This window comes from Eurosta solidaginis, chromosome 4 (genome assembly GCF_040869045.1).
Source record: "Eurosta solidaginis isolate ZX-2024a chromosome 4, ASM4086904v1, whole genome shotgun sequence".
NCBI classification, from domain to species: Eukaryota; Metazoa; Arthropoda; class Insecta; order Diptera; family Tephritidae; genus Eurosta; species Eurosta solidaginis.
This window is the reverse complement of record NC_090322.1, coordinates 249,456,701-249,481,915: the sequence shown is the minus strand read 5'-3', so window position 1 is coordinate 249,481,915 and position 25,215 is coordinate 249,456,701. Positions and strand designations below refer to the sequence as shown.

Genomic DNA, 25,215 nt, shown 5'->3' with positions numbered 1-25,215 from the left:
TATTTGACAGGCATCCTACACAACTTTCTTCCCGAACGCAATGCTCAAACCGAAGTTGTGGGCAATAAACTTGCTGCTCTACTGAAAGATGAAAATCATTTTGTACGCGTTAAGGCTGCTACATCATTGGGTTATTTCTTTGGTGATATTTGAAAAGAACGAATCGTTGGTAAATCAGTTAAACAACGTATTTAAAGCCAAAACAAAAAAGAGGATAAAATATAAAAGTAGAATTTATAGAGTGTACCTTAAAAATAAATGTTACTCGTGTAGAGGAGAGCAGTGTGAAACAACATTGTGATTTTGAAAATTTATATTATTATTTTATACCCTTATAAGCTATGGCTGAACAATATTTATGATACATATATCCTTACTACATACATACATACGTATTTATAGCAGACAAAAGAATTTCTTTGAGAATACTTTATGTACATCCGCGGCTCAGTCCCATAATTTTAAAGTGACTAGAGCGTTTAAAGCTTATGCTCACATGCATGCCTTTCTTAAGTAATATGCATATCCTGTCTTAATATATCGATAGATATTCAGACATATATCCTATTTGTTCAAAAAATTACATTTCTTAACAACTTTTCATAAATCTTGAATAATCAAGTCCTATAATTATATCATTTCATTGCTTAAAATGTTTTGTATTAAAAACAGTGAATAATTGAAACACATTTAAATTATCCGTAGCGTTGTTATCTGTTTATTACAAAAGTAAAAAAAGATGAATTGTAAAATATTTTGTGGACCAAGCATGTATGTAGCAATTTACCTCATATACTATATATATATATAGATATTATGTATTACATATATAGTTAAATAAAAAAAGTATATGTATTTATGTACCTACAGAACAGAAACCACCAGTCTTATTTATTTAGAATTAATTCACATACTGCCAAACGGAAAGTATTCTATACGCCCACTCGACCAGCCAATTGTTAAAACCGTATCCGTATTACGTTTTGTTTTACTTTGGAAGCAAACATATGAAGGATATTCTGTATTTATGCCAGTTAGAAAACATAATGGTGAAATTGTCATATCAAATTTTTTCAAACAAGTATTGAAGAGTGCTATACAGGGTGTATCTTTGAATATCACAGCCAAATAACGACCATCAGCATCCCAGGCTAATGCTTGTGGTTTGCCACCAACCTCACGACGACCAGCATTGAATTTGGTAAGATCGGCTATTTTTAAAGCTTCTTTAGGTGAAGCGCCAGCTGAAATAGGAAAAAAAAAATATATATATATTATTTGAAGATCAGATTCGAATTCGACGCAAAACTTCCTGTGAAAGTCTACAAAAGTATTTTAATCAAAAAAGCTTTGTTTTGGGGTATTGTAGGCAGCATAATACAAGCCACGACTGTGCTCGCGTCATGACTCACCTGTAGCTTGCCTTTCAAGGTATATAATTTACTTTTGGCAACTGCCAGTATATGACACTAAGCCACATGCATTCTTGTATATATAAATATTTACTCATATACATAGAATAATGTATTGCCTTAAGTTAGGTACAAATTTAATATGCAAATGAACAATACTCTCACTTACATGCAAAAATTTGTTCATCCTGAAAAAGTAAACGATATAAAATACTATCGCCGGTTGTAACAAAAAGCAAAAAATTGCCGCACGGTGACCAGCAAGCCGATTGTACTACACCACAATTGATTGTCCAGCGTTCAGGCGTCCATTTTTTATTTGCCGACCATACACGAAATACATTACCAACAGTGGCAGAAAATATATTCGCAGCATCGGGTGACCATTTCAGCAATGAGCAAGGCGGACCAACACGACGAAGTGGAGTATTTAGTTGTCTATCGACATCCCATAATAAAATATCAGTATCGCTAATGGATGCGGTTGCAAGCAATGTACCATTGGCATTCCATTGTACCGAAGTAATTGGGCAGTGGCCTGGACTATGAATAAAATGCATTTAATAGAAAATTTTGAATATACAAATGGTTTATTCCTGTGTGTACTCACTGTTTTAAGAATACTGCTTGTGTAGCGCTGCGTGTTATATGCATATTTGTATCCATAGTCCAAAGGCAAACACCTTTTTGACAACCCACTGCCAACTCTGCAGCGGTTAGCGGACGCCAAGCCATTGAAGTAATCCATTTTTGTGAAACACTCTAGACGGAAGAAATTGTAAAAAGAAATTTTTAAATGCATTCAAAAATTGTGAAGGGACTTCCTATTTATTCAAGCCATGTACGGCTCTCGCAATATTTCAAAGTCCTTCAGCGACAAATCACAACAACGAGGAACGCACACTCCCCCGGGAAACGCGAGTCACTCTAGCTCAACTTCGTTCTGGATACTGTAACAGGCTAAACTCTCACCTATCCAGACACCAACCATCTCTTTAATTGTAATGTGGAACCAGCGCCTCTAACACCATTTTTTCTAGACTACTACCATGAAAAATTGTGCCCCTTCCGGTTGTACCCAAGTATGTTCATTTGTCTACACTATAACTTACCCTGAGCACAGGCACCACTGCCGGTTCATCCGTGTATATACGTACAATATCATCTGATCCTGCAACGGCAATTTTGAAACAATTTGGATGCCATACAATGCAACGTATATAAGAGCGTAACCAATCTCGCGTCTCTGACAACTCGGCCACATTATTAATGCTCACTTCACGCGTATGCGGAAAGACTTTTGTTTTCAATCTTTTCACAAATTGCAACATATCAAACGTATATTGTGCAATTGTACATATGACCGGGCAAACGGTGGCGGTTTGTTTATCACGCGCTTCATTTAGTGCCTCCGTAAAGCCACTTTCGAAAAATGTGCGTATTATACGTTTCATTACGCCCTCATTCACTGGCACCATTACACTGCGATATGCGTCTGTTGAGTGTCCGCTAATCGAGGTGCTGAAGATTTCGCAATTTAAATTGATTTCTGGATAGTATTCAGACTGAAAAAATTAGGTACTTGAATTATATGAATATGCATATGGGTTGTTATATCAGTTCTTGCCACCACAGAGCAGCTATCGATTTCATTTTGAGGTAATGCACAAAGCTGGCCTGGCACAATAAACGTGGAAACATCCTGTAGCGACACCATATTTGATTTAATAATTCTTTATTTTAATTTATTAAACTCTGTCACAGTGGAATTGAATTAAAATCGCCCCACAAAGCTAGGATTTCCCGCTTATTTGATAGAATCGAGTTTGACAGCTTGAGACGACAGCTGTTCCATCTATACGTCATAGCTTTACATGTGATATAATTAAAACTTGGCATCTCTGTAAATTTGACAACAGTTGTCATCTTTTTTTGTGTATTGATTTTTCTGCATTTATGCAAATTCGATTTTTCTGCAACTCAAAATAATTTGCGATTAAAATTTTGTATAAAACTTTAAAAGAATGGGCGCTGCATTCTTCCCCGTACTATTCTTCACCGCTTTCTGGGCGTGTATTGGTATTGGTGTACCAATGATGACACCCAAAGGACCACATCAATCTCTTCTGCGCTGCATTATGATGTTAACTGCAGCAACTTGCTGGCTCTTTTGGCTGTGCTGTTACATGGCACAGATGAATCCTTTGTTGGGGCCAAAATTAAGTCGACATGCTATCTATATGATTGCTAAGGAATGGGGCAATGAACTCAAGGATGGTTAATTATGTTGCTAGTGGAATTACTCATGTGACAGTAGTATTTACTTAGCTGGTAGAAACTTTGTTGTAGTGAAATAATTTGCATCTGAATGCATATGTGGACCTGGCAATATAATGGATGATATGTTAAATGCATATAGTACGAATTTAATCAGCATATTTTATTTCTAAGTTAGTCATTTGGTAATAGTGCAGTTTACGGTACCCACCCAAATTTGGGCCAAAATTTTCGAGTGAGGTATCAAAAGACGCGTATTTGCGTCTAGATCAAGAATCCGAAAGCGGAAGTTAACTTTTTTTTACCCGTTCAAAAGATATTAACGAAAAACCGAAAAAAGACCCGCGGGTCCCTCCGAAACCGGGGGTGGGATCCATAGTATTTTTGCGCAGAACACCTTTCTGCGTTGGCGGCCTTCGGCCGCGCTTATAAAAAATAAGGTAATAGTCTAGTTGAGGGGTCGACTGCTAATACGCTACCAAAAATATCGAGAGAGGTGTCAAAACACGCGTCTTGACATCAGTATTAATAATCCGAAGGCGGAAAATAAAAATATTAACTCGTTCAAAAGATATTAACGAAAAACCGAAAAAAGACCCGCGGGTACCTCCGAAACCGGGGGTGGGATCCATAGTATTTTTGCGCAGAACACCTTTCTGAGTTGGCGGCCTTCGGCCGCGCTTATAAAAAATAACCCTGGGCTACGCCATGCCAAGTCCGGGTGTGTGGTATTATCGTGGCTACCGCCACGGTGATGCACAAATTTTTTTGTGGGTACAACACAACAACAACCACATGCAAATCGCCAACTTCAACTGCAAATATCTCCGGACATGGATAAAATTTTTCTTTTCCGCCATCGGATTATTGTTCTCGAGATTAATACGCGTGTTTTGACACCTCTCTCGATATTTTTGGTAGCGTATTAGCAGTCGACCCCTCAACTAGACTATTACCAAAAATAACCCTGGGCTACACCATACCAAGTCCGGGTGTGTGGTATAACCGTGGCTGCCGCCACGGCGATGCACACATTTTTTTGTGGGTAAAACACAACAACAACCACATTAAAGTCGCCAACTTCAGCTGCAAATATCTCCGGACAGAGATAAAATTTTTCTTTTCGGCCTTCGGATTATTGTTCTCGAGATTAATACGCGTCTTTTGATACCTCACTCGAAAATCTTGGCCCAAATTTCGGTGGGTACCGTAAACTGCACTACTACCAGTCATTTATATGTATGTATATTAAATAGTGCATCCCTGTCATGTTTCCATTGTTGCATCTACGAAGAAGGCTTGGTCAAATTTAATTGTGTAATCTCGTTAAACATAATATACATGCTATACCGTCGCACGATATGTGAATGTGGATACTAAATTAATGCAAAATAAACAGTTTAATGTTTTAATTGTCCTCTATAAAGTCTTGTTAACGCTCCTCATTGATTATTACAACGGAAACGATATGGCTGCTCCTTAACCGAGAGAGATGCTCGTACGACTATTGCGAGAACCGTAAACCTATCTCCTTCCGTTAGGAAGTAGATATCATCTGAACCACATGTGCTAAATATTTAAGGTACACATTTGTATTGTATACATATTTGTACTGGATTAGCCCGTGGGTTGCAGAAGCTCGCCAAACCTCACCTAGCTTCAACGATTGGCATGAGTCTGCATTACCGGCGATAGTGGAAGTACTCCACGAGGTAAACATCGTGATTGATTTGGGTTGTGTAGTTCAACCCCTTTAAAGGGGCGTGCCAAGTTTCACTCTAAGGGGATGTAATGGCATAGAAGGCTCAACGTGGTCACAGTAAGCAGTTGCAGAGATACTTAGTACCTATTTTTCGGAGGCCGGATCAATGTCTGGTAAAGAACATTCGGTAAAACTCGCCAAAAGCTCCAGGGCGTCTCCCGACATGGAACAAGTGTAGAATACATACATTTGTCAAGAATAAAAAATCGGACTTTATAGAGATTTTTATGCTGATTCCAACGGTATATTTCTTTTTTGGTGCAAATGAAAAGTTTGGGGGTAATTCCATGTCAAAAGGCGAAATTTGAATTTTTCAAATCAAAATATCTCCGAAACTAGTAGATGGATTTCAAAAATTGAGAAATCGAAAAATAACTTATAAAAATACCTTTCATCTGATATATATATCTTTAACTTTTCTAGTCTTTATTTTATTTTTTGAAAAAGCTCATTTTTGCATTCGTGAACGAGCTGATATTACCTTATTGTTACGTTAGCCGATCCAACACCGGCTGCGCCATGCACAGTAATTCTGCGTAGCACACCTTTCAGCATATACGGCCTTCGGCAGCGCTTAGCTACGTCATGCCAAGTCCGGGTGTGTGGTATAACCGTGGCTACCGCCACGGTGATGTCCTTCTGCGTAGTACACCCTTTTGCGCAAGTTATACCTTCTAATATAAAGATATATATACCAAATTACAGGTAGCGAAATTATCTTCAACACGATAGTATTAAGGCATTTTGTCAATAACACATTTTTTCGACTTATTGTTCGATTCATGATAAGTTAGCAATCATTTTCCCATAAAAACATAATTTTATTATAGAAATTTCTTCTAAATATAGATGTTTTGTATATCAAACAAAACCTTGTTTTATTACCTATCTAAAGACATTACAATTTTTGAGATTGACTCAATAGTCTCAAAGATATTTTGTTTTAAAAAAATGTAAAATTTGCCTTTTGTGGAATTACCCCTATAGTTATTACCCAGCCAGCATTATTTGAAAATTTTGATAAAAAAATTCAAATATCATACCACAAGATGATTAAAAACGTTCAAGTTTTAAGACATTTTCTGTTCGAAAATTAACGTATCGTCGGGAGAAAAATGTACCATAAATGTGATTATTCTTGAATAATCATTTATGATTTTTTTATTCATCTTTTTATCATACTTGATATTACTGGAAGATTGTACTTTACTTCTTTTGGAATAACACTGATTACTTTTCACAGAAATTTTTTGTTCACATTTAAGAACAATTTTCAATCATATTATATGATGGTTTGGAATCATTTGTGAATAAGATTGTGATTCATTTTTCCATCATATTTAATACATAACTAAATACTATATAAAGATCATATTTCATCAGGGGATGAAAGCATCTGGAAGCTCGGAAGTAAGCTTTTTGAACCGCAGGTATAAATTAACTTGACCGTTGTACACACACACGACTACAACATCCAACATCATCTATGATCATCATATTAGATCATGGTAACGATGTCACTTTAAAAATCACGATTTTACTATGTCTCATATCATTCTTTAAATATAATTAGATGTTTTCGACAATGATAGCTCATGGAGGATGTTGAAGCCGGGTCCAGGCGTGTCGATCAAGCTTAACTTACCAGCGGTTAAACAGCTTACAACCTCCGTACATCGGTTCCATCCAGTATGTCTTCTGGGAAGCCGCATCTAGAGAAGTGCTAGAAGACATCTTAGGTTAGCAGCAGCACTTATATTACTTTTAGTCTTGAATATGTGTTGTATATTTGTAAATTTTTTGGATTTTATGATTGAAAAATTGTGAGCTAATGAAGAAAAATCAAATTTTCAATGAGAAGTATAGTTTTAACAAGTAAAAAATTCATCATTTATTCAAGAAAGGTAGTCTGCAAATATTAAAAAAGTTGATTGAAAAATGATTTTAAATTTTTGATCACCGAAGTTAAAGAAATTAAATTAAAAAATGATTCCAAATTGTGATTGAAAAATTGTTCTCAGTTATTGATCATCAAAAGCAAACAAGTTTTATTATTCTCTATGTTCATTTTTATAAAATCTTAAAATTTATTCATCAAAGTTACTCGAAAATTATTTCAAAAAGTGATCGAAAAATGATTTTCAGTTTTTGATCATTAAAAGTAATCTTATTTTATTATTTATTTTGTTCAACTGTATGAACACTCAGTATTTATTCGCAAGGAGTAGTCAAATTGTATTGATATGAAGGAAAGTTCAAAAATGTATCATCTAAATGCTGGCTGGGTTTGCACCAAAAAAAAAACAAAAAAATTATACGGTGGAACCCGCCATAAACACCACTACCGATACTTATAAATTTTTTTAGTTTGACAAATGTATGTATTCTGCACTTAAGCCGCAAAATTTTCTTACGCTTCGCTAATCATAACACCAGTCTATTGTTTTATATCCATACCTTTGCAGTAAAAGAATTTGCTATACCATTCCACTTTCAGTCCACTTCAAGGTATGCTAGGCCGCAAATGCTTTTTTAGTTACTTTATGAACATAATATCTTTATTAAAAAACTCACAACTTTCACGTTTACACTATTTCCCAAAAGTCTATACTTCTGACGATTCGTAATTTCTGCTGGAAACTTAAAACTATTTGGAAAACACATAAAGCTCGAAACTTCAATTGGCGTAAAATAACGCAGTCTTAAGCTTTTCAGCAGTTCCAAACGCAACTCTTCTCCCTTATCTTGCAGTTCTTTCACCTCAGCAAAAATGCTATCAATTTCTGATTTTGGTAAATGTGTATAAACTGAGCCGGTACCTTCGCTATAGTGAGTATAGGCTTTAGTAAAGCACATTGTTTTCTTTGATTCCGAATTTACGATATCCATCAACCACACCCGCTTGCTCAATATTTTATCAGGCAAATAATGATCCTCAGACACGACCTCTTCCGGTTCTAATAAATCACTAATAGATAGTTCTTCTGCTTCCTTTATTTTAAGTTCTTCTGGTATTTCTTCTAAAATATGTGCACCACTAAAACAAAAGTCCCTTTTACGTGCTAAACAATAATAACGATGCCTAGCATTAGGTATGAACAATTGTGTTGGACTGAGTATGAATTCTCGCCAATGAAAACCAGCCAAGTGTAGAGCTTTAATGAAAGATTCATGCGCCAACGAAGTTTCAAAGCCCTTTACATTTTCCATAAGTACATATTCAATGTTGGTGCATTGTGGTAAGATGGTGCAAATGTGCTGCAGTGCATCGGAACGCTTATCAGCAACATCCAAACGGTTTCCCAGCCTCGTATGCGGTTGGCAGGGTGGCGACATCAGTATCATATTTACATTCATTTTTTCTATTTTACGTGCCGTCAGACTTTGTATATTGTTGTTGCATACTGAAGTTTCTGGAAAGTTGTGTGCATATACTGCATTGGCATGTGTGTTGATGTCCATGGCAGCGACTACTGTGCCTTCGACATCAGATGCTGATTTTAGTTTAATTTGATTATTAATACAAAACAACTGAAAGATATATAATTTTATTTAACTTACAACTTAATGCAAAATGCATACCACCGATGCCACTGAATAGTTCCAACACGCGGTAATTCATATTTTCTCTATTTACATCTGAAGGCAAAAAATAAAATAGTCGTAACCATATCCATCTCCAATGTGATCAGATTAATGGTGCCTTACTTAAAAATCGTGAAAATTTCATAAAAATGAAGAAAACGCAAAAAATTACGGTAATAGTCTAGTTGAGGGGTCGACTGCTAATACGCTACCAAAAATATCGAGACAGTTGTCAAACGACGCGTCTTGACATCAGTATTAATAATCCGATGGCGGAAAATAAAAATTTTAACGCGTTCAAAAGATATTAACGAAAAACCGAAAAAAGACCCACGGGTACCTCCGAAACCGGAGGTCGGATCCATAGTATTTTTGCGCAGAACATCTTTCTGCGTTGGCGGCCTTCGGCCGCGCTTATAAAAAATAAGGTAATAGTCTAGTTGAGGGGTCGACTGCTAATACGCTACCAAAAATATCGAGAGAGGTGTCAAAAGACGCGTATTAACCTCGAGAACAATAATCTGAAGGCGGAAAAGAAAAATTTTATCTCTGTCCGGAGATATTTGCAGTTGAAGTTGGCGATTTCCATGTGGTTGTTGTTGTGTTGTACCCACCAAAAAAATTGTGCATTACCGTGGCGATAGCCACGGTTAAACCACACACCCGGACGTGGCATGGCGTAGCCAAGGGTTATTTTTTATAAGCGCGGCCGAAGGCCGCCAACGCCGAAAGGTGTTCTGCGCAAAAATACTATGGATCCGACCCCCGGTTTCGGAGGTACCCGCGGGTCTTTTTTCGGTTTTTCGTTAATATCTTTTGAATGCGTTAATATTTTTATTTTCCGCCTTCGGATTATTAATACTGATGTCAAGACGCGTCTTTTGACACCTCTCTCGATATTTTTGGTAGCGTATTAGCAGTCGACCCCTCAACTAGACTATTACCAAAAATAACCCTGGGCTACGCCATGCCAAGTCCGGGTGTGTGGTATAACCGTAGCTACCGCCACGGTGATGCACAATTTTTTTTGTGGGTATAAACACAACAACAACCACAGGGAAATCGCCAACTTCAACTTCAAATATCTCCGGACAGGGATAAAATATTCTTTTCCGCCTTCGGATTCTTGTTCTCGAGATTAATACGCGTCTTTTGACACCACACTCGATATTTTTGGTAGCGTATTAGCAGTCGACCCCTCAACTACCCTACAAGAAACGCTGATAGTTTTACTAATACACTCACACTTGTAATTGACAATGCTGATCCTGCGATAACGTAAACATTTATACTCAAATTTATGTATGTTCCTTTGTTCGCTCCCGCATGTCCGTATGTACCCAACGACAGCCTATAATCATGAAAAAGGACTCAAACTGGGAAAGCTTCGGACACCTGGTACAGAACAAAAGAACATACAGCAGATACCATTATGCATGTGAGACAGAATTTTATGTATGCGAGAACAGTTTATCCGATTTAATCATGTTGTCACTACTGACTGTCATATGACAATCAAATGATTATCACGGTTGTTTTGTTATTTTTTAAAATCCGCCATTTTCAACCGACGAAAACCATATAAAAAATAAGTTTAAAAAATGAAAAAGAGAGCATTTCATAGCTCCATGCTAAAAGAAAACAAAAAATTGAAAATAATATTAAAAAATACCAAAATCTGTCGGAATGTGTAGAGCGCACTCAAAAAATTGATACGCGAAAAATAATAGTGGTTAGTGGTGATTCATTTTTAAATGTGTTTCCGCATGAGGAAAGCGCTCTTCTGTTTTGTTATTTTCTGAATTTAAATCGAACATTCTGAGCTGGAATTCTTATAAAACTATTTATTTCAAATAAATAAGAAACACGTATGCTTTTCCCTGCAAAAACGCTCCACGTCATTTTACTAGTCATTTTACGGTCATTGTGACTTTCTGCAGCGGTTATATTCATAGTCACGTTTGCATGGGCGTGATGAACTTTTGTGACCAAATTTTCCGTTTCGTTCCTATTAATGTGATCGTGCATTCCGCTCCCACTTATAGGATGTGAGCATAGCACTGTGCTGCTCACACACGTCACAATGCTCGTCAAATGGCGGTCATTTTTCCGTCATTTCACTCTACATTTTCGAGCCATTTGACAATCAATTTTACTGCGGTTTTACCATTTATATAACCGCCATATAACGTGAATTTTACCTGCAGATTTACTTTACCTGGAGCAGCCATATGAATAAAATATGAACCAAAAAAATTGAATTTTCAATATTTATTATTTTCAATAATATCAAAGAGTATATATTTGTCAAGAGGCGTCACTCGATACTTTTGTTGTTGCCAAAGCAAATTACTCGATGTTTTCTCAAGGTAGTCGTTGGTTTTTTTTATCAGATGTATTTATAAAAACGCCTTCTATACATTTTCGTGAGGTATTTGTGTTTATTTTATTGATTGTATTAAATTAATTAATTAATTCTCTTTCCAAAAATCGTAATTATGCAAAGTCACTTTACCGCATAACTATATAGGATTCAATTAAAAAAAACTAAACAAAACTTCCTTGAGAATCACATTCGACATGACAGGGTTGCTTTGGCAACAACAAAGTATCGAGTGACGCCTCTTGACAAATATATACTCTTTGATAATATTATATATGTACATACATGAAATTGGAACTTATATTAATCCAGTTCATATAAAACAGAAGAACTTTAATAATAAATAAACTCGCTTAATTGGTTTTTGTTTTCCAATCTCTTCTAAGCGAGCAAAAAAATAATATTAAACTTTAGAAAAAACTTCTATTATTTGAATAATCTACAACTTAAAGCTTAGTAGAAATTCAGATCAAGAATATTCAAAGGTGTCGTGGATCCTATTGCTGTCGTAATTGAAGAACTTAAAAATGTACGACTATTAATTGAGTCAGACTTATTATTGTTCTAAATCTAATCATTCAAGCAATAATTCTGCAAACCTTAGCAGGAGTATTGATTGGTTTCAAATCTAATTCCAACAGCAATCGTATCACGACATCCCTTATTATATATGAACATGAAATTTTAACTTAAATTAATACCGTTCATATAAAGAAAAGTAAGTATTTTAATAATAAATAAACTCGCTTAATTGGTTTTCGTTTTCCAATTGAAATCTTTTCCAAGCGAACAGAAAATAATTTTAAGCTTTAGAAAAAACTCCAATTATTTGAATCAATTTAAATCTACAACTTAAAGCTAATTAGAAATTCAGATTAGATTTACTCTTTTTTTTTCAGATAAAGAATATTCAAAGGTGTCGTGGAATCCGATTGCTGTCGTAATTGATGAACTTAAAAATGTACGACTAGTAATTGAGTCAGACTTGTTATTGTTCTAAATCTAATCATTCAAGCAATAATTCTGCAAACCTTAGCAGGAGTATTGATTGGTTTCAAATCTAATTCCAACAGCAATCGTATCACGGCATCCCTTATTATATATGAACATGAAATTTTAACTTAAATTAATACAGTTCATTTAAAGAAAAGTAAGTATTTTAATAATAAATAAACTCGCTTAATTGGTTTTCGTTTTCCAATTGAAATCTTTTCCAAGCGAACAGAAAATAATTTTAAGCTTTAGAAAAAACTCCAATTATTTGAATCAATTTAAATCTACAACTTAAAGCTAATTAGAAATTCAGATTAGATTTACTCTTTTTTTTCAGATAAAGAATATTCAAAGGTGTCGTGGAATCCGATTGCTGTCGTAATTGATGAACTTAAAAATGTACGACTAGTAATTGAGTCAGACTTGTTATTGTTCTAAATCCAATCATTCAAGCAATAATTCTACAACCCTTAGCAGGAGTATTGATTGGTTTCAAATCTAATTCCGACAGCAATCGTATCACATCCCTTATTATATATGTACGTGATATTGCAACTTAAATTAATACTGTTGATATAAAGAAAAGTAAATACTTTAATAATAAATAAACTCTCTTAATTGGTTTTTGTTTTCCAATTGAAATCTTTTCCTGTGCAAGCACATCGCTAACCTGTGTTGGCAAAAGATATGATTATACTGTCTTCGATAGATAGTCGGACGAGGCGTTACTCGGCGAAGTAGAGATGACCGTTGTGTCGGTGGCAGCTGTTACAACAGCAGTTTCTAACTTTACACCATCCGTACAGTGTGATGAATGCTTCACTGCCTTTTCCAATTGCTTGGCGCCAGCAATTTTTGCTGTTTGTAAAGCTTTAGCTGTAATGCAAATATATAGATGGGTTAAAGTGGTTTTCGTATGTTATTCAGCAACTCACCCTATACCATCATCACAGCCCCCTCATCGATTTTGAATATGTGTACTGTTTCAGTATTCAGACCCAGTTCGTTTGATGCAATATTTTCGATTTGATGAATATGTATACTATCCGTTAGGCAGACAATTAGGTGAGTTCGATTCATTCATATACTGTGGCTATTTGAGCCGTAGACGCAATTGATATATTGTAACATTTGTAAACAGTTGGGTTTCTCTGCTGTCACCATCACCACTAGAGAGCTATTGAAGAAACGCTCGACCAAGATATGTTGCGATTTACGCGCATAGATTTTTTCCACCTTGTCACAGTTATTGATGGAGAAAATGCGAAAGCCATATTTACCATCCAATACGGAAATGGAACTGTGGAGGAAGAAACATTTTATAAAATTTAATAAAATCAATAAATGATAGTTGTGTTAAAATGGGGTAAAGTATCGTATGTTAAAGTATAGCGAAGTTTGAATAGGTCTCATTCTTCATTCTTAGAAACATGTACGAAGGTACCTCGTAAGATATTAAAAATTCTCAACGCTTTTTTGCAATAACTTAAAAAAAAACTCATATTCATCAAATTTCTGTTTAACTTCTACATATCAATAGCTACCTTTACCACCAGAATGAGTCACTATTGCTTCTACACCTATGCTATTGTTTCCTACACCGATGAGCTTTGTAATAAAATAAACAGCTATCTCCCCAATCTCTCCAGTTTTGTCGCCTCGCGAAACCTGATATTGTAACCAACCAAATCATCGGTGATCTTATTTAAAACATGGCCGCGCCAAATGTCGATCATATGACATTACCCTACCAACTGTCTTACACCTTAAAATTTTGGGTGTGACTTTCATCAGGATCTAAATTTTGGTGAGCACGCAGCCGCAATTGTTCCGAGAATTCAGAGCCGTACCAAAATCCTTAAATCCCTCGCTGGCAGTACCTGGGGAAAGGATGAAGAAACGCTCATGACTACACACAAAGCAATTAGCCAGCCGATTAAGTGCTATGCGTCACCCATAGGTCGCCAAGTCTAAAAATTACCTACTGGAAGAAGCTACAGGCCTGCCAAAATACTGCTCTCAGAATTGCCACGGGCTGTCTTCTTACGTCCCCAGAACACCATCTGCATAATGAGGCGAGAATACTCCCCATTAGGGAGAGAAATGAGATGCTGACCAAACAGTTCCTGTTGAATACCCAGAAACCTGAGCATCCCAACAGACATCTGATTGGTCAACCAGCACCGCCTAGGGGCCTAAGGAGTCATCTCCGTAAGCATTTTGAGGAAATACGGCTCCTGAGAACTCAGCCGTATGAAGCGAAAAAACACAAGCAGGTCCTTGGTGAACTCCATAAACAAGCGTCGGACCTTTATGCTAGGAATTGCCCGGTGAATCCAGTACTCAAAGAAAAGTATCCAAACCTCACGGAAGAGGAACGCATACTCCCCAGAGAAAAGCGAGTCACTCTAGCTCAACTTCGTTCTGGATACTGTAACAGGTTAAACTCTTACCTATCCAGAATCAACCCCGACATACAAAATGTATGCCCCTCTTGCAATGTGTCCCCACATGACACCAACTTTTGAAAGCTTGTGTGTGATGATGCATCATCACCACCCAAAGAACTATTAGACTGATCTTCGCAATTTTCCTCTAGTATAGTAGATGGTCTGAAAAGTCTCACCATTTTCAAAGGTGCAGTTTGTAAAGTGGTATCGCCCACTATTGTGGAGTCCCACATTTTAGATGGCGCTTCAATATCTTCTAGGAGTGTTACTCAATACTTTTTAAAGGAGTTTCATTATCCAATTGATGCTGCTCCTGTACGCATAAGTCATGCAATAGACGTTGCAGTGATTGTGCTTCTTCATCTATTTCTTGTAGTTCTAAGATTATATTATTAAATTTATACCACGCAATCTTATCAATTTTCAATATGTTGTATATTCACTTACCTTGTTTACAAGGGATTTTAAAATAGTTTCCATCGGCGCTGCGCTTTTTAGCATCTTCTTTAACCATATCCTTGTTCTCGCTATGTATGTACTTAAATAGTGTGCTGTCAGGATCGGATGCTGTTTTATCACACATTTTTTCCAAAGCCATAAAACTTTCATCAGACGTACGTTGCTGTTGGCATTCGAATATAGTTTCGTTACAAGATGCCTTAGTTGAAAAATTATAAGGAATCCTCTTTTTAGTGTTTGCATTGTTGGATTTATTTTCATCCTCCATTTCAAATATTTTGTTCATTGCATTTCCGCTAACAGCAACGTTACTTTCGTGTTGATCCACATTCGCTACACGAGGAGCTGCGCGTGCTTCTAGCAAATTTTGTAGATCCTCCTCTAAATCCAAGCTAAAGCGTTGGCAAGATACCGGCTCTTTAGCAGGCGTTGTAGCCTTTCTAAAAGTGTTCGTGAATCGAGAAAAAAATGTTGAAGATATTGTTTGTATAAATTTTTAATAATAGGTATATATTACCATGCTAAAGTGATTTATCTTTTTAAAAGTAAAGTAATAAAGTTCTACAAGCTAGTAGCTACTTTTGAGTCAAAGATTTGGAAAAATTTCAAATTCTTATATAGTAAGCCAATTTACTCTACAGTATTTAAAACATCCATCTCCATGCTCACTCGAATGGCTCATCATAAACAAGCATACAATTTTAATGATATATTTATAAGCATTTACCGTTGCATGACAAGTAATTTCTTGACTTTTGCACGCCAAGCTTTATTTGCTTGAAATTTTTCCAATCCAGACATTTGTATTCAGGAAAATTGAAAAAGAGCAACAAACATCCAAGTTATATTTTGTTGAACCACAGCAGACAAGGCGCGGTAATCTTCCAGGGTTTTCGTCACGAAATATCTTTTCCAGATAAGCTTATACCACTTGAGCACGCTACGTTGTGTTATTATTTTATCCAATAGTTTATTAATGGTTGCCCCATCATTTGAAATTGTGGCCTTACCACTGGAATCAACAATATGCTTGTCCATATTACGTGAACCCAATGTAGTGCGTACAGCGTCCACAATTGAATGCGAGGTATTGATGTTGGATATGATGAATATTTTTTACATAAAAACTCATGTACCCAATACAAGTTCAGGCATACCGCCGATAACACACCTTTTAAACGACGTTGTGTGTCCAAATCACTTAGCGATTTTTCTTCTATGATTTGTAGCAATTCTTCAACAAACGTTGGATCATGTATGGGATGCGACCAAAGTGGACCGCCCATCTATATTTGGGAATATAAGAAACAATTTGGTGTGAACAATTGGTGCCAGTTAACCCTCTGAAAAAGCGACTGACGCGCCTTTTTGAACGGACATAACCGTTTAAACGGTTAAGCACCAATTAAGTAAGAAGGAAATAATTTGATTTATTCGAGTTTAAATACTTAAGTGGGATAGTTGAAACTTACATGATGTTTATCACCGCAATGCGCACAATTTGTATTAACAGTTGGTATACCGAATTATACTTCCCCATTGCCTTTATCTGAGATCTTGCTTTTTACAATACCCATAGGCTGTAGCGTATAGGTATCACAACCAGTGCATTGAAATACCATTCATTGTTTGCTGTGTTCATAATATAAAGATATGGTAAGTAATTGGATTGTGGTAAAAGGCCAAAATGCTGTATACCAACCTCATGCTATATTTACACTTCGCTTGACTACTATGCATACGCACAAATACGCGTATATAAAAATTGGCAGAAATGCTCAAAAGTGGCTCAATATATTTTCCATAACGATTAGAGTGCGTTTCAATGCAATGCAATAGTATACGCAATCCCATATCATGGCAGCATTTCATACGCAAAGGCACAGAACTATTTTTGGCATTGCAGGCTTCAGGCGTATTGCCTGCCAGCACAGCCATACCATTCGCAGTTACAAGTAATGAACCCCCACTCGTCAGTGATTGTATAGCGCCATCCAGAAAGCGATTCGGACAACCATAAGGATTTAGGTCTATAACATCGAAACGCTTCTCATATGAAGTTGAAAGGTACATGAGAGTCCTATTGCGAATTTTATTATTGATTATTACAGTTAAATCACTAGCTATTGATTCGTATATCAAACCTACATTGCATCCCCTTCCTTGGCACAATTAAATGTTCCACTCCATTGTGTCGCATATTTACGCTAATGGAATCTACTGCCACCTTAGATAGATCATTTGCAACAATTTCACGCACGCCTGCTACTTATTTTGCATACTTTTGCTACGTAAACCTGTTGCAGCAAGCGCTTCCAATATTCGCAGTCCATCGTCGTATTTTACACCACCAGCCGTGTATGGTTTCTTGTCATTAGCATTGCTTGCTTTCCTTTGTATTTTGTGGATTTTTATGCGCCGCCGCTTCCCGCTCTCTTATCAACCGCTTTGAGTATACATTAAGTACTGAAATACTTAAATCACGATTAAAATCTTGTACTGGATTGTAGGATACGGCCCTGCCGGCAATAATTTCTGTAGTGCTTTCTTTGATCACACGTTCGGGTGCTTTGTCGTTCGTAGCGATCTGTTAATTCATAAAATTTAGGGCGATTTTGTTAATAACGCGAAACATATATTTACCTTATTTTCAGATATTTCCTCAACTTCCATTTTAGCTTTAAACTGCTGTGCATCCAAGTTTTTGTTATCAGCTGTTCGGTGGTGGCATACGCTGGCTGCTGCTTTCGTTGAACAGTAAAACATGGAAACTGTTTCAACAGAGGAAATATTTAAGCATTAAAGATGCACAACACTGTTTTTTTATAAATCAACGATGATAGCCAGCCTTGGGAGGTTGTTGGTGCTGCTATCGTGGCCTTGCATTACCCGGTTGCTCTTGTGGTATATACCATGGTATAACTGGATGTGGCGTCATTGCCCCACCTGGTCCAGTTGATGCGGACCACGAACAACAACCACCACGACCTACACTGTTTGGGTTCACTTTGCTGCTGCAAACACACCTCCGTCACAATAATTAATGGAGACCATGGATGGGTATCTCAACAAGAGAGGCTATTTTATTGCACACATAGCCGTTTTTTACACCGTATTTTCTAATCTTTTTTTTCAATTTTGGATAATAAATCTTAATGGTAACAAGAATTTTTTTCTTGTATGTATGTGGAAATCAAAATTTACTATTCTGCATTAGAATTGCTCACGATTATTTATACTATGCAATTACATATTTCACTTTCTTTCTTTATAAACATGCACACATTGATATGAGTTTTTTTGCTAAAACACACTTTAGTAGACCAAAAAATATTAAAGATTGCGTATATTAATTTCTGCAAAATGTAAATCACACAAATTGAAAAAATTTTCAACTTTTCTGCAGAATTAGAAATGGCGATTTTTTTTGCACGCAAAAATGACGTATTTTGCTATCCCTATGAAAATAATAGGTGCGAGAGAGCACGATACATTGTGGGAAAGCAAAATTTGTCAGCATGCTATTTCATTTGCACAATTTTTCATTCCAAATCGTCACCCCTGTCAAAAATTCGTGTGGCTGTGTGCGTTTTTGGTCACACGATTTTTGCAGGGTTATCACGTACAAAATTAAAAACGTAATGAAATAAAGTAAATAAAAAGCAAAAAGCATTGTTTCATTTTGGCGGAATATAACAATGGTCATTTATGATAGTATAACAGTCAAACCTGATATCTACAGTAAACTATCATTTATGACACTTTTTGATAGTTAGGCCCCTATTATGAGCATTTTTCGATCTTCGATCTTCGCTGGCTATCGAACATCGAAAATCGAAGTTGGAATCGGTATTATGACACTTCATCTCTGTCGAAATTTTCGTTGTGTATCGAAACTTCAATCGAACAAGGTTTTGTTGACGACGCCGAACGAATTGAATGAAAATTGTTTAAAATGTAATTTTTTTGTATTTTATTTCTACTTTTTTGGTACCCAATAGTAACTTTATACTATTTTTTATCAATTTTGTATAGGTCGAAAGTGGTGAGTACAAAACAACAGCTGGAAAGACTGATTTCATTAATGGAAGAAAATCCCGTGATAGCAAAAGGAATTTGCACAAAAGTACAATCTACGAAAAGGTGGAAGAGATAACAGCGGAGCTTAACTGCCTGGGACCACCCGTAAGAGAGACAAAGAAGTGGATGAAGGTAAACTAAGGAACCATAGATGTCCTTTCAGCATAAAAAAAAAAATGTTTTTTTTTGTCGTTTTAGGTGTGGGCTGACATGAAGTCGAAAACGAAAAAGAAAATGTCGGAGAACATGGTGGAATATCGCGCCACTGGTGGTGGGCCAAACAGACTGAATGCATATACGCACGCAGAAGAGGCTATAATGGGCTTACTACAGCTTCACACCAGCGTAGATCCACCTGGAGAAGAGCATGGGCTAAATGCAAATTAGGTCGTCGAGTGTGAAGTTAGCATGAATGAGGAGCGATTGGATGATAATACAGAACCTATTGAAGATTTGGAGGTAAGCGAGCATAGTGTTGCTGTTGTCGAGGAAAGGCCATGGAGAAATACCAGAAGAAGATGTAGCAGAACGGAACGGTTAAAAATATTGGAAGAGCAAACCAGTGATCAAAAAAGGTTCCATAAAGAAATGCTCGAAACTCTAAAAGAGATAAAAAAAGTGCAATGGAGACTGAAAAATATGCGGAAAGGACATATGCGTTAAAATATTATTATAAGAAACAAATGTTAAAATTAAAAAAAGAGAAGCTTGAATTGTACAAGCTTCAAATGCAAAAATAGAATTCCACTCCGCGCTATATCTGTAATATGACCTGAATTATGTTTTGTGTTAACGAATAAATTGAAACTGAACTGATATTTTTTTACCTAGTTTAGAATAGAATTAAGCTTAGCTTTTAAGTATTATCAATGAATTTTCCAAATATTTGTTTAGTCTAAGTATATACACACATGAATTGAAAACGAAGAATATAAGTGCATATACATAAAAATATATTTACAGGAATAATAGTTTTATATTTCAATAAAACTAATTGACTACAAAGTTCTTAATATTTGATTTCTGATTTCTTCTGCTTCTGAGTTCATGGTTGCTTCGATTTCGGCGAGTGTGATATCATGGTCGTGCTCCTCATCTGAAAGTTCTTCTACAGAAATGTCTACTTTGTAAAACATGCAAATATTGTGCAAAGCTGCACACACGTTTATAATTTTTGTTGCTTTTTCTGGTGTGTAGTGAAGGGCTCTTGCCTGCAACAAGCACCTAAACCTATTTTTTAAGACTCCAATTGTTCGCTCTATGATATTTCTACCTTTCGCATGCTGTGTGTTGTAAATACGTTGTGCAGATCCATCTTCAGTATTTCTGAACGGCGTCAGTAAGTATGGCTTTAATGCATATCCAGCATCACCTGCACGGGCAAATTTATGTTTTATAGGAATACATTTAATCTATATGTAAAAAAAGCATATACCAAGAAGCCAGGTGTTGCGAGTACCATCTTGATGTTGCTGTTTCAAATGTGATTTCAATGCCGACATACTGAACACCATAGAATCATGTGTTGCTCCCGGATATTTTGCATTTATGTACCGTATACTCATGGAATGGTCGCAAACCTTAAAACATATAAAGATAAATATTTATGCATTTACAACCTGAAATTAATATCACATTGGTATACTTACAATCATGGCATTAATGCTGTAGAATCCTTTTCTGTTGTAGTACAAATGTTGTAGTTCTTTTTTGGGAGCAACAATTTTAATATGCGTGCCGTCAACACAGCCAATAATCCCTGGAATTCTGCTAATGTTAAAGAAATACAATTTAGCTTGTTGCAGTTCAGCTTCGTCGTAATTGAACTTTATCCATCGTTGACAAAGAGAGTTTTCCAATACATTTAACACCTCTGATAGCACCACAGACACCGTGGGTTGTGCCAGTCCGAGTGTATTCTCGTTCCCAATGCTCAATTGGTAGGATCCCTGAGCACAAAATCTGAGAAATGTGGCCAATTTTAGAATGGTTGGTATAGATTTAGCTCTTGAGCATTGCTGCAGAAGATTGTCTGTACTGGACAGCAAGTCCATGAAAGCTTCCTTAGACAGCCTGAAGTTTTTAATAAATCTATAAACAAAACTTTCACTATTACACATTCAATGACTTGTTTAAAACGCTACTTACGCTGCGGAATTCATTTCTAAAGGATTGGAAGCATCCTTCAATAGTTTGTTACTTCTGGCTAATTCCAATATGCTTTCCTCCTCATCTGACGAATCATCGAACCAAAATTCCGTTGAAGTCATGTTTTTATATGTCAAGGCCTTTTTTTGTGTTAATTTTTAGATTTATTTATATTTTCTTTACTTTTTTGCACTTTTGCTTGTTTATTATTTTTGTTTCACAGCTGATAGAAATAAGCTATTGTGAATAATTGAAACGATCGAAATTCACAATCACGCTAGTCTTCATCGAACACGCGTCATAATACCAAATGAAAATTCGTTCGATGAACTCGTTCGACCGCAGTCGAAGATCGAATTTGTCTCATAATAGGGGCCTATATCTCTTCATATCAATGCGCTATCGTTACGACGGTCAACCAAAAACCAATTGGTTGGCTACGATATGGTTATGACTTTAGCGGCGCCAATAATCGATTGCATTGATTCTCATAAAGTGGGTCGAATCAGCTGTTATAAGGTTACCGATACGGTTACCGATAAAGCATCAATGTCTGCAGCTTTAGACTTCAAATTTTTACGCGATTCTGTAAATTATTGTGCACATTGTTTTGCTGAATGAGCACTGAATATAAATCTTATGTCAGTGAGAAAATATTCATCAAACGCCATAAAAACAAAAAAGTCATTCTGCAACAGTGCGTATTTTTTATTTATTTACAGTCTTGTAGACTTAATTTCTTAGGCCCCTATTATGAGCATCTTTCGATCTTCGATCTTCGTTGGCTATCGAACATCGAAAATCGAATTAGAAGTTGGTATTATGACACCTCATCTCTGTCGAAATTTTCGTTGTGTACCGAATTTTGTAGCGAATAGAAATGTGTTGTCGAGGCTGTATCGAACAAAAAAAGAATTGTTTAAAATGTAAGTTTTTTATATTTATGTTCTAATTTTTTACTACCTAGTAGTAATTTTAAAATATTTGAATTAATTTTATATAGGTCCAAGGTCGTGAGTACAAAACAACAGCTTGAAAGACTGATTTCAATTATGGAAAAAAATTCCCATATAGCAAAATGAACTTGCACAAAGGTTCAGGTGACAAAAAAGTGGGATGATATAACAGTGGAGCTGAACTGTTTAGGACCACCAGTAAGAACGACGGAAAAGTGGATTAAGGTGAACTAAAGAACCATAGAAGTCAATTTTGTATAATACAACTTTATTTTTGTCGTCTCAGGTGTGGGCTGACATGAAGTCAAAAACAAAAACAAAAATGTCGGAGAACATAGTGGAATACCGTGCAACTGGTGGTGGACCAAACAGGTTAAATATCTTTCAGAAGAGTCTATAATGGGTTTTTTAAGTCTTCAGACCAGTGTAGATCCACCTGGACAGTACTAATGTGAATGAAGATTGTGAAGATATGATTGTGGAGCGATTATATAGTGATAACTTAGAATCGGATGAGAATTTGGAAGTAAGTGGACAAAGTGGTGCACCTGATGAGGAGAGGCCACGAAAAGCAAATCGAAAAAGTGCAGCAAAAACGATAGGCTCAAACTATTGCAAGAGCAGACAGCAAATCAAAAAAATGTTTAAGAAGAGATGCTGAAAACATTGGAAGAGATCAAAAAAAGTGCTCTTGAGACAGAAAAGTATGCGAAGAGAACGTATAGCTTGGAGTACTATTATAAACGTGATTTTTTGAAATTGAAACAGGAAAAGCTGGAGTTGTATAAAAGCCAAATGAAAAAATAAGGGCACAAATTTATGCTTTAAGTGCTGAACAATACCTGATTTTTTTTTTTTAAACAAACATATGAAACTGAAGTGATATTTTTTATACCAAATTTATAATAAAATTTAAGACTGTATTATGAAAACTGAAAATCTTTAGCTTTTTAGAACCATAATGAATTTAACAAATATTTTTTTATATATATACATGTATATGAATTTTTTATTTCAATAAAATGAAGTATCTACAAAACTCGCAATATTTAGTTTCTGATTTCTTCTGCTTCCGAGTTGGTTGTGGATTCAATTTCGGCGAATGGGATATCATGGTCGTCCTCTTCATTAGATAACTCTTCTACAGAAATTTGTATTGTGCAAAGCCGCACACACGTTTATAATTTGTATTGCTTTTTCTGGTGTGTAGTGAAGGGCTCTTGCTGTTCCAAATGTGATTTCAAGGCCGACATATTGAACACACAAGAATCATGTGTTGCTCCCAGATATTTTGCATTTATGTATCGTATAGTCATAGAATGGTCACAAACCTAAAAAATATTTGTATAAAGATGTAAACTTATGTATTTACAACCTGAAACTAATATCAAAATGGTATACTTACAATCATAGCATTAATGCTGTAGAATCCTTTTCTGTTGTAATATAAATTCTGTAATTCTTTTTTGGGAGCAACAATTTTAATATGTGTGCCATCAACACAGCCAATAATCCCTGGAATTCTGCTAACATTATAGAAATGCAACTTTGATTGATGTAGCTCAGCCTCCTCATAATTGAATTTTATCCATCTTTCACAAATAAAATTTTCCAAGACATTCAACACCTCTGTTAGAACCACAGACACATTCGGCTGGGCAAGTACGAATGCATTTTCGTTTCCAATGCTCAGTTGGTAGGATCCCCGAGCACAAAATCGGAGAACTGTTGCATATTTTAGAATATTAGGAATATGCTTGGCTCTTGTGCATTGCTGAAGCAGTTCATCTGTACTGGACAACAAGTCCATGAACGCTTCTTTGGACAGTCTGAAGTTTTGAATAAATCTATAATCAAAACTTATAATTTCATCAATTTAACAACTTATTTAGAAAGCTACACTTACGTGGTGGAATTCATTTTCAAAGTATTTGAAGCATCCCTCACGCGTCTTCTACTTCTGGCTAGCTCCAGTAAGCTTTTCTCTTCATCTGACGAATCATAAAACCACAATTCCGTCGTAGTCATACTTTTATTTTCAATATTCGCATTTAATAACTAGTTCTGCTTTCGTCTATTTATTTTATTTTATTTCACAGCTGAAGGAAATTTGCTATTGTGAACTTTTGAATTTATCGAAATTCACAATAATGCTTGCCTTCATCGAACGTGCGTCATAATACCGAATGAAAATTCGTTCGATCAGCTCTTTCGACCACAGTCGAAGATCGAAAGATGCTCATAATAGGGGCCTTAGAGTGTCAGCACTGATCCAGGAAAATGAATGAGAGTGAGCAGTACGGCTATATACTTAATCAGTAGGCCATGTTGGTGTATAAGAAGGAGACAAAAACTCACACGTACACAGTTGTTTACATCACATTTGCGCAAGTCCCCTTAAGTTTGTGATAGAAAGTTTGTATGAGGCGCTGATCGTTAGGTTGACATTGCTGACAATCAGATGATAGTAATATGATAGTCAGTATTCTTGTAGGGTAGACTATTACCAAAATTACAAACATATTCCACAAAAAATAAGTCTCTTAGTCATAACGTATCCAAAACAATGAATAAAATCTACAAAAAGTTATTAAATTCATAACCTCAAATATTTTTAGGTTATGGATATGGCGAGAAACCAAAAACCAATCGGTTGGCTATGGTATGTTTATCACGTTAAGCCCCCATTACTGATACTTAGCATAGACTT

General features: G+C 35.9%; 7 protein-coding genes and 2 long non-coding RNA genes across 14 annotated transcripts in view; 4 read left to right on the top strand and 5 right to left on the bottom strand.

The window, feature by feature from the left end:
• Positions 1-878, top strand: part of c11.1 (maestro heat like repeat family protein c11.1) — a 99,804-nt gene extending 98,926 nt beyond the window's left edge. Inside the window, exon 13 of the mRNA XM_067785596.1 lies at positions 11-878. Within this exon, the coding sequence (XP_067641697.1) occupies positions 11-153 (143 nt within the window). The 3' untranslated portion in view covers positions 154-878. The remainder of the gene's footprint in view (positions 1-10) is intronic.
• Aladin (aladin WD repeat nucleoporin) lies at positions 291-8,029 on the bottom strand. 2 transcript variants are annotated; one of them, XM_067785598.1, is made up of 5 exons: positions 7,909-8,029; positions 2,525-2,977; positions 2,023-2,174; positions 1,582-1,955; positions 291-1,244 (listed from the first exon to the last, which is right to left on the bottom strand). In XM_067785598.1, the coding sequence occupies exons 2-5, from the start codon at positions 2,888-2,890 to the stop codon at positions 907-909; spliced, it is 1,230 nt and encodes a 409-aa protein (XP_067641699.1). In that variant the 5' UTR covers positions 2,891-2,977; positions 7,909-8,029; the 3' UTR covers positions 291-906. The 2 variants fall into 2 exon arrangements, with proteins under 2 accessions (XP_067641699.1, XP_067641698.1); XM_067785597.1 differs by lacking the exon at positions 7,909-8,029 and adding an exon at positions 3,040-3,849 and having other exon boundaries at positions 293-1,244.
• Positions 3,322-3,842, top strand: VhaM9.7-a (Vacuolar H[+] ATPase M9.7 subunit a). The gene has a single exon (XM_067785604.1). It carries the CDS (start codon positions 3,437-3,439, stop codon positions 3,692-3,694), a length of 258 nt encoding a protein of 85 aa, XP_067641705.1. The 5' UTR covers positions 3,322-3,436; the 3' UTR covers positions 3,695-3,842.
• LOC137251281 (tRNA (cytosine(38)-C(5))-methyltransferase-like) lies at positions 7,977-25,143 on the bottom strand. Of its 4 annotated transcripts, none has more exons than XM_067785601.1 (3): positions 25,013-25,143; positions 9,013-9,158; positions 7,977-8,945 (listed from the first exon to the last, which is right to left on the bottom strand). In XM_067785601.1, the coding sequence occupies exons 2-3, from the start codon at positions 9,071-9,073 to the stop codon at positions 7,993-7,995; spliced, it is 1,014 nt and encodes a 337-aa protein (XP_067641702.1). In that variant the 5' UTR covers positions 9,074-9,158; positions 25,013-25,143; the 3' UTR covers positions 7,977-7,992. The 4 variants fall into 4 exon arrangements, with proteins under 4 accessions (XP_067641702.1, XP_067641703.1, XP_067641700.1 ...); XM_067785602.1 differs by having other exon boundaries at positions 25,022-25,040; XM_067785599.1 differs by lacking the exon at positions 25,013-25,143 and adding an exon at positions 9,160-9,456 and having other exon boundaries at positions 9,013-9,090.
• On the bottom strand, positions 11,358-18,853 carry LOC137251278 (uncharacterized). 2 transcript variants are annotated; one of them, XM_067785594.1, is made up of 8 exons: positions 17,965-18,853; positions 17,470-17,908; positions 17,024-17,401; positions 16,794-16,953; positions 16,049-16,607; positions 15,310-15,761; positions 13,348-13,712; positions 11,358-13,288 (listed from the first exon to the last, which is right to left on the bottom strand). In XM_067785594.1, the coding sequence occupies exons 5-7, from the start codon at positions 16,120-16,122 to the stop codon at positions 13,582-13,584; spliced, it is 657 nt and encodes a 218-aa protein (XP_067641695.1). In that variant the 5' UTR covers positions 16,123-16,607; positions 16,794-16,953; positions 17,024-17,401; positions 17,470-17,908; positions 17,965-18,853; the 3' UTR covers positions 11,358-13,288; positions 13,348-13,581. The 2 variants fall into 2 exon arrangements, with proteins under 2 accessions (XP_067641695.1, XP_067641696.1); XM_067785595.1 differs by adding an exon at positions 15,039-15,240 and having other exon boundaries at positions 16,049-16,953; positions 17,965-18,852.
• Positions 19,213-20,107, top strand: LOC137249366 (uncharacterized). Its single transcript, XR_010952354.1, has 3 exons — positions 19,213-19,278; positions 19,357-19,533; positions 19,600-20,107. It is a non-coding gene; the product is annotated as an uncharacterized lncRNA (long non-coding RNA).
• Positions 20,354-21,929, bottom strand: LOC137249365 (putative nuclease HARBI1). The gene is made up of 4 exons (XM_067780759.1): positions 21,550-21,929; positions 21,051-21,492; positions 20,837-20,981; positions 20,354-20,773 (listed from the first exon to the last, which is right to left on the bottom strand). The coding sequence occupies exons 1-4, from the start codon at positions 21,669-21,671 to the stop codon at positions 20,400-20,402; spliced, it is 1,083 nt and encodes a 360-aa protein (XP_067636860.1). The 5' UTR covers positions 21,672-21,929; the 3' UTR covers positions 20,354-20,399.
• LOC137249364 (uncharacterized) lies at positions 22,410-23,747 on the top strand. Its single transcript, XR_010952353.1, has 3 exons — positions 22,410-22,475; positions 22,553-22,730; positions 22,792-23,747. It is a non-coding gene; the product is annotated as an uncharacterized lncRNA (long non-coding RNA).
• Positions 23,546-24,539, bottom strand: LOC137249363 (putative nuclease HARBI1). The gene is made up of 3 exons (XM_067780757.1): positions 24,412-24,539; positions 23,911-24,352; positions 23,546-23,836 (listed from the first exon to the last, which is right to left on the bottom strand). The coding sequence occupies exons 1-3, from the start codon at positions 24,531-24,533 to the stop codon at positions 23,684-23,686; spliced, it is 717 nt and encodes a 238-aa protein (XP_067636858.1). The 5' UTR covers positions 24,534-24,539; the 3' UTR covers positions 23,546-23,683.
• Positions 25,144-25,215: the final 72 nt, after the last annotated feature.